General features: G+C 42.0%; 1 protein-coding gene across 1 annotated transcript; it reads right to left on the reverse strand.

The window, feature by feature from the left end:
• Positions 1-781: 781 nt before the first annotated feature.
• LOC311101365 (proline-rich protein 15-like protein A) lies at positions 782-9,367 on the reverse strand. Its single transcript, XM_084142500.1, has 2 exons — positions 9,010-9,367; positions 782-3,436 (listed from the first exon to the last, which is right to left on the reverse strand). The coding sequence occupies exon 2, from the start codon at positions 3,391-3,393 to the stop codon at positions 3,058-3,060; it is 336 nt and encodes a 111-aa protein (XP_083998626.1). The 5' UTR covers positions 3,394-3,436; positions 9,010-9,367; the 3' UTR covers positions 782-3,057.
• Positions 9,368-11,739: the final 2,372 nt, after the last annotated feature.

Genomic DNA, 11,739 nt, shown 5'->3' on the forward strand with positions numbered 1-11,739 from the left:
GCATGACGCAATTGGTGGTCACACCAGATACTGACTGGTTTTCTGATCCACGCTCCTACCTTTAAAAAAACGTTATCTGTGCCCAACATATGCATATCTGTATTCCCAGTCACGTGAAATCCATAGATTAGGGCCTAATTAATTTATTTCAGTTGACCTGATTTCCTTATATGAACTGTAACTCAGTAAAATCTTTGAAATTGTTGCATGTTGCGTTTATATTTTTGTTCAGTATCGATCTCTCTGTTCAATATAACTTACCCTTCCATTTCTTTACTGTTGTTTCGATGTGCCAATACATAAGCAAGTTCTCTGCATTTGAGGCTACTAAGCCCATGAAATTGGTCCACAAGATTCTTGATATGTTTAGCAAGCGCAGACTCCATGTCATCAGATAAGACCTTGTGTGTCATAGCCTCATTCGCAAAGGTACATGTTCGTTTTATGTTTTGTCAATGTGCCTCTTCAGTGTCATTCAGTCCATTTTTTCATCCCTTGCTTCTCCTCGAATTAACTTCTCCCCTTATCTCTGTCTGTTTCTCTTTCTCTTTCTCTCTCTCTCTCTCTCTCTCTCTCTCTCTCTCTCTCTCTCTCTCTCTCTCTCTCTCTCTCTCTCTCTCTCTTATCTCTCTATCTCTCTATCTCCCTCTATCTTGCGCTCTCTGTCAAATGTGTTTTGCGTACACATTTGACAGATTGCCTATGATTTCCCTGCCTTATCACTGTCCTCTGGTGGTAGTCGATTGCCGTAGCAGACTTGTCAAACACCATCAATGTTGGATCACAGCCATAGGATATTTTATTGTATAAGTAAGTGTATTCAATTTATGACATTATATTTTCATATACAGGATATCCCATCCCTTATAATCCCTAATATGATTTACAAATACAATTTAAATCAAATCAAATCAAAATGTATTTGCCACATGCGCCGAATACAACATGTGTAGACATTACAGTGAAATGCTTACTTACAAGCCATTAACCAACAATGCATAAAAATAAAAATAAAAAGATTTAAAAAAGTGTTGAGTAAAAAAATTAAAGCAAATAACTAAAGAGCAGCAGTAAAATAAAATAACAGTAGGGAGGCTATGTACAGGGGGGTTCCGGTGCAGAGTCAATGTGCGGGGGCACACCTGATAAGGCTTATCTGCACACCTGACAAGCCTGGATATGCAGGTCCAAAGGACAGCATAAGCATCCAAATGGCATGGATTATTATTTTATAACTGATACATAGTAGAGGATGTTAATTGTGAATTGTTTCATGTTCCTGAAGGGTCATGGGAATAAACAGTTTGGGATCCACTGCCATAACAGACAGCCTAGCAGGGTTGGGCTCAATTCCATTTAAATTCCAGTCAATTCAGGAAGTAAACTGAATTCCAATTTAAAATCTCTTCAATGCTTTTCAATGAGGAAAATGTCGAATTGGAATTCGACATTTTCCTCATTGAAAAGCATTGAAGAGATTTTAAATTGGAATTCAGTTTACTTTCTGAATTGACTGGAATTCAAATGGAATTGATCCCAACCCTGCTGCCTAGATTGAATGTGCCAATTTTGAGATAAACAATGGGCTTGTTCCCACTAGAGGGTATCATCCTATAAGAGGCAATGGAATGAGTCCACAGTAACACAATAAATAACCTTAAGCATTTCAATAAAATCTGACATACATTTTGTTTATAAACCAATTAAACCAGTCGGCATTTTACAAAATTATTAAAAATGTACAGCACAATTTCAATAAAAGGGACTTTTGTCATTAAGAGTAGAAGGTGAAAATGAAATTAAAGATACTTTTTCAGTCTTTGTAGAGGAGGGATCTGATGTGTAGTTTTAGCAAAGATGGTGGATAAATGAAGATAGTTCACTTAGGCCATTTACCATCAAAAATAAATAGTACGTTCCGGTCTACTTAACTGGGTGTGTCTCCCACAGCCACCAATGCAATAGCAGCTGGGTCTGGTCTACTTACTTCATTGACTTTAATTGAACCAGAAAAAAACAGCGAGTGGGGTGTCTCGCTTCCTCTTCCATCTCCAGTTTTAGTTTGGCTTCAGTGTCTTCCAATATCTTGAAAACACTGGAGAAATGTATAGAAGTTATGTTGAAACCTTGCAGTCTATGAAGCAGTCCTTCACTTTTACATTAGAAAGTGCAATTGGAAGAAAAACTCCTCAAAATAACAGAGATGTCTAGTTTGAGGTTAAATTGTAAAGTGATAGAGAGGTATTTTTATTTAAAGCAACAAAAAAATAACAAAACATACTCAGGTTTTAAAAACGTATGTTAGTTTTAGAACAATTGATTTTAGAACAATTGATTTTTGATGTGACATGTTTATGAATGACACATGACACAGTCTGTCGCTATGGAAACCAGTCAAACTCCAACAGTCGGTAACCATGCCCTCTAGGTCATAAAGCTGTTATGCAAACAACAATGTCTGTTTCACATGTTACCTATTTGCTTTGTACAGATGAGAAACTTAGCAACACCAGTAAAGTACTCATTATGTACTGTCCACTGACTGTACAGTGTAATATGCATGACCTGAAACTCCTCCCTGTTCCTGTGATCTGTTGAATGTTTAACGTCGGAGATGACTAATAGCACCTTATTAAAGGTAGTCTGTTTATGTATCTATGGCCTAGGTATGAAGCAGACAGACAGGGCAGAATCAGGTGTCCCATTTTTCCACTGCTCCATTGATTATGAATGGAAGAGAGAGAATGTGACACTAAGATGCATACTAAGACTCCCAATCAGTCCCACACTTATAGGGAATAAAGAATAGAGATCTCTGGCTGGATTGACACAAATGTCATGTCCCAATGAGAGGCACTGCCTTTCATCTCTGTGTGTGTTACTGAGTGTGATAGAGGGACTGTGTGAAATGGTGTGACCAATGTATGTGTTTGAGGGAAAGTCAAAGAATGTCTTCTGTGTTTGAGTGTGCATGAATTAGTTTGAAAGAGAAATACATTAATTGTGTGTGTGTGTGTGTGTGTGTATGTGTATGTGTATGTCTATGTGTGTATGAACTCATTTCCCAGCTTGGAGGTTTTCGTCGCTAGGCTCGTGACCAGGGAACAGATCGGGGGTTTCTGCTAACGTGGGCCTAATCTTCTTCTTCTCTTTAAAACGGCCAGAGTGGGACACTTTAACATGGCGTCCCTTGGTGGCCGTCTTATCCACTATCCTCTCCAGACGGGCGTTGAACTGGCTGTCCTCTGTGGCGCCCTCTACTGGCCCGGGGGCTCCACTGTGGGGTGTGGTATTGCTGCCGTACTCCGCTGGGATCTCGTACAGAACCTTGGGCTCCGACTTCTTCTTACGTAGGAAGGTCAACTTCCACCAGCCAGGCGATGGGTCAGCCATCACACACAGAGAGGAGGGATGGCGGGATGGAAGACCGGAGGGGCTTTGGGTTGATGTAGGGAGAGAAAGAGGGGAGATAAAGCGAGAGAAGTTTAGTCATAAGTTAGTTAATAACTGTAGCTTTATAGCTCCACAATGTTTACAATGAAGATGGATCAGACATGAGTCATGACCTCTCAGAGAGAAGGGTGAGTTACATAAGTCCCCCCACTATTCCTTTCCCATTCCCATTTCAAACTCCTGCCACACCTCTTACCATAAGCCCTAACCACAGTAACCTGACTTCCAACACTGCCCAGCTCAGATCGATCTGTGTCAGATAGATCTGTGTCAGATAGATCTGTGTCAGGGGGGAACGGACTGAGCCCTCCTGAATATTTCAGGGGAACTCAATAGGCACCATATGGTGGAGGGATGACAGGGCACCGCTGGTGATTGGGTTACTCCTAGTGTGTGTTGGCCAAGCTAAATGTGCTGGCTGCTAATATAGCGCCTCCTATATCAGCCAAACCCTTTCTAGGAGGGGATAACACTCACGGGTTGCCCAGTCTCTGGTACTGAGGTGCTGCTCTTTGAATTGCAAGTGTCGTGCTACCATTGTCTCTACTTGTCTGCTACTACTGCCATTATCAATCCCTCTACCATTGTTGCCACCACTGTCACAATAGATATGACTACTACTACTACATCAATGACTACTGCTAATGCAAACCCGAGTTTGGGGTTAGTTCCATTCTGATGCAGTCATTTCTGTGAATTAATTTAATTATTTTTCCAGCTGAAAATCCCCTGGCCTTGGTTCAAAACCAACCACTCATTAGAGTAATTCATTCAACTGGGAGTTTCTGTTTAGTGTTTCACCACAATGGTAGTTTCCCTGTTAGGACTAGAGAGAAAAGTACCCTAGTTTTAGACAGTCAGAAGCTTTTTAAACTCCAGGTAAACCGTTCTGCAAACAAATATCAAAGGGACTTCCAGAAATCATGTGTTCTGTAGCGTGTCAGCGTGGTTTAAGTGCTCCTGCTCGGACTGTAACAGTCGTGGGAGAGTTTGGCTGCTCATTGTGTAATACAGGCAGAGCAGGTTGTATTGTGGGTTTCTACACAAGTAAACCTTCCACATAAGCTAACATATACTGATTTACCAGCACATATACTATATCAATACAAATGGAGATCTAGAACATAAAGACCAGACTACCTTTGTAATGCACAGACAAAGGCGAACACACGCATGCAGGCGGAGGGACACACATATAACAAACACATGTAGTAAACGTAAAAATAGACACGTGCGCACACACACACACACACACATACATACACACACACACACACACACACACACACACACACACACACACATACACACATACATACATACACACACACACACACACACACACACACACACACACACACACACACACACACACACACACACACACACACACACACACACACACACACACACACACACACATACTGCTCTCGCGGCAAACAGATAAATCCTCGGCTTTGTGCCACTCTCCCCCCAGAAGAAGGGAGTAGGCTGTTACCCGCCGGTCGCCTAGCAACGCTGTGGACATTTCCATACAATATGCTAATGCACTTTTGGTGATCTGTTTGGGTGCTGGTGACTTTTGGCCTGATAGCTAAGGGTTGGGTTTGGGTTTGTAGATGAGCAAACAGAAGGCAAGACAGATTTTTTTCTCTCATGGCAAAACAGCAGATACGCTTGGCCAACATGTTAACGTTTGATTTCCTTTGACTGGTTTCCTGCCAGGGTGAAATGTTCAGAGGCAAAGCTAGTCTGGGCATCTTTTTATCTGCCTCAGCATACAGTGAGGGAAAAAAAGTATTTGATCCCCTGCTGATTTTTTACGTTTGCCCACTGACAAAGACTGATCAGTCTATACTTTTTATGGTAGGTTTATTTGAACAGTGAGAGACAGAATAACAACAGAAAATCCAGAAAAACACGTCAAAAATGTTATAAATTGATTTGCATTTTAATGAGGGAAATAAGTATTTGACCCCTCTGCAAAACATGACTTAGTACTTGGTGGCAAAACCCTTGTTGGCAATCACAGAGGTCAGATGTTTCTTGTAGTTGGCCACCAGATTTGCACACATCTCAGGAGGGATTTTGTTCCACTCCTCTTTGCAGATCTTCTCCAAGTCATTACGGTTTCGAGGCTGACGTTTGGCAACTCGAACCTCCACAGATTTTCTATGGGATTAAGGTTTGGAGACTGGCTAGGCCACTCCAGGACCTTAATGTGCTTCTTCTTGAGCCACTCATTTGTTGCCTTGGCTGTGTGTTTTGGGTCATTGTCATGCTGGAATACCCATCCACGACCCATTTTCAATGCCCTGGCTGAGGGAAGGAGGTTCTCACCCAAGATTTGACAGTACATGGCTGCGTCCATCGTCCCTTTGATATAGTGAAGTTGTCCTGTTCCCTTAGCAGAAAAACACCCCCAAAGCATAATGTTTCCACCTCCATGTTTGACGGTGGGGATGGTGGTCTTGGGGTCATAGGCAGCATTCCTCCTCCTCCAAACACGGCGATTTGAGTTGATGCCAAAGAGCTCGATTTTGGTCTCATCTGACCACAACACTTCCACCCAGTTCTCCTCTGAATCATTCAGATGTTCATTGGCAAACTTCAGACGGGCCTGTATATGTGCTTTCTTGAGCAGGGGGACCTTGAGGGCGCTGCAGGATTTCAGTCCTTCACGGCGTAGTGTGTTACCAATTGTTTTCTTGGTGACTATGGTCCCAGCTGCCTTGAGATCATTGACAAGATCCTCCGGTGTAGTTCTGGGCTGATTCCTCACCGTTCTCATGATCATTGCAACTCCACGAGGTGAGATCTTGCATGGAGCCCCAGGCTGAGGGAGATTGACAGTTATTTTGTGTTTCTTCCATTTGCGAATAATCGCACCAACTGTTGTTACCTTCTCACCAAGCTGCTTGGCGATGGTCTTGTAGCCCATTCCAGCCTTGTGTAGGTCTATAATCTTGTCCCTGACATCCTTGGAGAGCTCTTTGGTCTTGGCCATGGTGGAGAGTTTGGAATCTGATTGATTGATTGCTTCTGTGGACAGGTGTCTTTTATACAGGTAACAAGCTGAGATTAGGAGCACTCCCTTTAAGAGTGTGCTCCTAATCTCAGCTCGTTACCTGTATAAAAGACACCTGGGAGCCAGAAATCTTTCTGATTGAGAGGGGGTCAAATACCTATTTCCCTCATTAAAATGCAAATCAATTTATAACATTTTTGACATGTGTTTTTCTGGATTTTTTTGTTGTTATTCTGTCTCTCACTGTTCAAATAAACCGACCATTAAAATTATAGACTGATCATTTCTTTGTCAGTGGGCAAACGTACAAAATCAGCAGGGGATCAAATACTTTTTCCCTCACTATAATAGTCTGTCTAAGATATGTCTGGTCTTAAATATCTGACTTTATGTGGGATAATTTATTGGTCAATTGTTATTCAACCTAACCTATTTGTAATGATACATTGTTTATCTGGGTTTACTAATACATATGTCAGTCACCTGACTTTGTAATGCTGCCCTATTTGTGGTTGGTTATCTTACAGTCAAAGTGCAACCCATTTTATGACCTTTCTAAAGCGGAAGTTCTTGGTTTTCCTTATTAGTTCTATTGCCCATTGGAAAGCCAGTCAGTCAGTGACATTCAACATAGCTCATTCTCAGGTCATCCACCCTGTCTGTCTGTCTGTCTGTCTGTCTGTCTGTTCGTCATTCCATCCATCTACCTATTGTCCTTTAGCCATCAGTAACCTAGATTTACCATTTCACTCTCTTCTCAGAGCAGAACATTGGTCAAGTAGCTGGACTATGTCCTGGACTAGTTGTTGGCACAGAAAGTTGTCCAGGTAAGCAGAAAAGTTTACTTCCAGTAAAGCTCCAAGTACTGAGTTGGTTTACATGGTGTCATTAAGAATGCCATAAGGAAAGATTACATCTCTAATTCATTTTATGGCTGTGGCTGTGTTGTGTGACTCTTTGGAAAGGCCAAAGGCCAAAGGCAATCGCTTCAAGGTAACAATGATAATGTCCATATTTTTCATCCAGAAAATCAATCAAACAAACAAAATCACAACATTATTATTCTTTCTGAAATAAAGTATTTTTTTTAAAGTGCAATTTTACTCCATTACAGGTAGTAAACCTACGCTTAGAGTCCAGATTTCTAGTGAGACCATATCACTGTACACTCTATAGCAATCCTTCCAGCCATGTGGAAAGTCTATGCTATGGTAAACATCCACCTGTGTGTGCAGACTGGGGTTAGCGCCACTGATAGGAAAGTCACCCTTGGTGATAACTCGGTCTGCAATAAAGCCTATAGCCCCATTCCCATGCTAACGTTAGACTCTTATCTGGGAATTAACACATCAAATATTTACGAAATGTGGAGCATGGTCAAATATTACATTTACATTTAAGTCATTTAGCAGACGCTCTTATCCAGAGCGACTTACAGGAGCAATTAGGGTTAAGTGCCTTGCTCAAGGGCACATCGGCAGATTTTTCACCTAGTCGGCTTGGGGATTAGAACCAGCGACCTTTCGGTTACTGGCACAATGCTCTTAACCACTAAGCTACCTGCCGCCCCAAATATGAGGGGAAAGTCCTTTCAAATTGCATCTGTCAAACTATTGCATTAAGCAGGCTTTGACGCAACAATGGCCAATATGCTGGCCATTAGGGCAGTGGTCATTCCATCTAAGGATATACTATACATGTTTTGGTATATGTTACATTAGTGTTGTGACTAATTAGGGTGTCACGTTGGTATTTTACAGCTAACATAACTAGTGGGAGCATTGTATTGAATCCATATCAATGTAGACACACGTATACGGTCACCAAGGTACAGTGCAATCAGTTAGGTGCAGTGTGTGCTAGCAGCTTAGTGTTTACTCAGTGTGTGTATGGTCATAAAGCTCAGTGTTCAAAGGTCCTTACTGCTAACTGGTATGAGGGGCCCAAGGAAGCCCATTATGTCTGAAGTACACTTTCAGTCAGTTTAAGAGGTATTCGTCTGAATTAGGTATGTTACCTAAGCACAATATTTCACGTTGTGGAGAAAGATACAAAAAGCTCCTACATTTTGATCATCAATATTTGATCATTACTATCTTGCTATACATCTGACAAAATGTTGTTTAGTGTACATTGTCAAGGTACAGTATTGGGTGTGTTTGTGTGTGTGTGTTTGTGTGTGTGTGTGTGGACGTGTGTGTGGACGTGTTTAACAATACTTGCAGGCACCAGAAGTCCCCACAAGAATAGTAAACAAACAAATATTTGACCAACTGGGGACATTTTGTTGGTTAGAATTAGTGTTAGGGTTAGAATTAGGTTTAGGGTTAGGAGCAAGGGTTAGTTTAAGGGTTAGGGGTTAGGGAAAATAGGATTTTGAATGGGACTGAATGCTGTGTCCCCACAAGGTTAGTTGTACAAGACTGTGTGTGTGTGTGTGTGTGCGTGCATGTCTGTGTTTGCGTGTCTGCTTGTGTATGTATGTGTGTGTGTGCGCGAGTGCGTGTTTGCGTGTGCAATAACCTCACCTGTGTGTGTGTAGAGATCTGGAGGCGACCTTCCTCCCAAAGCTTAGTTTATGGGAGAAACCCTGTTAGGAAAGCCAAATTCATCGATTCAAATATCAGATCATTCCTCCAATATCCACTCCAGAATCCTCTTCCACTGTTATCCTTCCCTTCGTCTTCTTTGTCCTCCCCTGTTCAGTCTATTCTCTCTCTCTCTCTCTCTCTCTCTCTCTCTCTCTCTCTCTCTCTCTCTCTCTCTCTCTCTCTCTCTCTCTCTCTCTCTCTCTCTCTCTCTGTCTCTGTCTCTGATAGTCAGGTGTAGAGCTACAGGTCTCTCTCTCTCTCTCTCTCTCTCTCTCTCTCTCTCTCTCTCTCTCTCTCTCTCTCTCTCTCTCTCTCTCTCTCTCTCTCTCTCTCTCTCTCTCTCTCTCTCTCTCTCTCTCTCTCTCTCTCTCTCTCTCTCTGATAGTCAGGTGTAGAGCTACAGGTGCAAGCTTTGTCCCTCCTCCTGTCACACACACACTCAGCTGAGTTGAACACTATAGACTCCGTCCACTGGGACTTGGGTAAACATAACCAGGGTGACAGTGAGATGAGGGAAGAGCGTAGATAGACACTCAATAGATCCGCTCGACTTATTACATGTTCTGCTAAATCACTTTCACTGTGTCTGCAATGCAAATGCACTGTTGGTTCAGTCAGACAGGTTTGTTAATACCAGCTATCTAAAGCCTTGAGTGGATAGAGAGGATTAGCATGATTTATGGTTTATGGTTATAGATCTGCGTGCAATTAGATATCATGTTGTATTCATGTTGATTTTCATCACGTCTGGCGTTATAGTTTTTAATACTCCCTCAGAAGTAGGACGTTGGTTAATATGTAACCAAAACTGGCCGATCACGTGTCAGTTGAAAACATCCTTATCACCCAAAATGGCTGCCATAAAACCAAAGAGGCCTATATAACCCAGCTCATCTCTCCCTGTAGATTGGTCCTGTCCCCACAAGTCTAGATAGCGTGGCTCCTTGTGTCCAGCTCCAAGAAGTCAACCATTTGTTTGTTAAGGCCTATAAAACCAAAGAGGCCTATATAACCCAGCTCATCTCTCCCTGTAGATTGGTCCTGTCCCCACAAGTCTAGATAGCGTGGCTCCTTGTGTCCAGCTCCAAGAAGTCAACCAACCGTTTGTTAAGGCCTATAAACCTGTGATCATGTGATAAGTGTCTCTAGAAGGGTGATATGGACAAACAACACAATCAACAAGCAGAAAATGGTGAAGGCGTGTCTTTTGGGTGAACATTTTGTTGTTTTGTATAAAAACATTTCCAGTGACTTTCCCTGAAGTACAGTTTTTCTGACTACCTACACTATGTAGGCTACAACTTTAACCATCACAGATATGAACCCATTGTCCTATATCATAATATCATGTTATGACTATCTGAACTCTACAATAATAATAATAATAATAATAATAATAATAATAATAATAATAATACATTTATTTTATATAGTGCTATGAGCATTATGAAAGATCAGATTGAAGAAGGAGGAAACTGCCAGAGCAGCGCCCCTGTCCTATCAATCTCTGCCACAGGCACAAAACTCCCAACAATGCCATCCCTTTATCTCAATATCAGTTTGCATGTTCTGGGCAGAAGCGGTCATGTGAGATTTGATCTGGTGATGAGCTCTGAGTTGGAATAAGAGCCACTGCTTTATAGTGAGACCTATGGCCAAGCTTGACAGCACAGTTAAAACACATTATAGTTCAGGGTGGCTTATAAACCTTATTTATAAGGCTAAGGCCATTTTTATCAGCACATGCATCAAACTTTTTCAAACTATCTTGTGTGAAGCCTTCAGCTCTCTAATATCTCCCTCCCTCTGTCCGATCTCATCTCTCTCTCTCTCCCTCTCCCTCTCCCTCTCTCCCTCTCTCTCTCCCCCCCCTTTCTGGGATAGGCTGGGCGTGTGTAAAGTGGTTGTAAAGTGGTTATCCCACTGGCTATAGGGTGAACGCACCAATTGGTGAGTCGCTCTGGATAAGAGCGTCTGCTAAATGACGTAAATGTGCCCTTGAGCAAGGCACTTAACCCTAATTGCTCCTGTAAGTCGCTCTGGATAAGAGCGTCTGCTAAATGACTAAAATGTAATGTAAATGTGTGTGTTTCAGTGTTTTATTGGCAGATGCATGGCAGATGCCTGGACAACAAACACAATTGAAAGGGACACACAATCCAACACCCAACAACGCTATCTTTTACCAGCAATGCACAAGAGTTCACACGGCTCTACACATACTGTTCCTTCTGACCTCTGACCCCAAATGAGTGTTTCAGTACTTCAAACACATAGGTTTGGAGAAGGAGAAAGGGCCAAAGGGGTCACGTGTGTGTTAGTGTGTGACAGAGAGGGGCAGAGAGGAGGATAATTATTATCTATGCATAGTCACTTTACCCCAACTTACAAATTACCTCGACTAACCTGTACATTGACTCGGTACCGGTATCCCCTGTATATACAGTGCCTTGCAAAAGTATTCATCCCCCTTGGCGTTTTTCCTTTTTTGTTGCATTACAACCTCTAATTTAAATTGATTTTTATTTGGATTTCATGTAAGGGACATGCACAAAATAGTCCAAATTGGTGAAGTGAAATGAAAATAAATAACGGAAAAGTGGTGCGTGCATATGTATTCACCCCCTTTGCTATGAAGCTCCCTAAATAAGATCTGGTGCAATCAAT

The sequence above is a fragment of the Coregonus lavaretus genome (assembly GCF_964263955.1).
Source record: "Coregonus lavaretus genome assembly, chromosome: 2".
In the NCBI taxonomy this organism is placed as follows: Eukaryota; Metazoa; Chordata; class Actinopteri; order Salmoniformes; family Salmonidae; genus Coregonus; species Coregonus lavaretus.

Bases quoted from the DNA above. Each gene is read 5' to 3' on its own strand.
- LOC311101365 (XM_084142500.1), bottom strand. From the start codon at position 3,393: ATGGCTGACCCATCGCCTGGCTGGTGGAAGTTGACCTTCCTACGTAAG.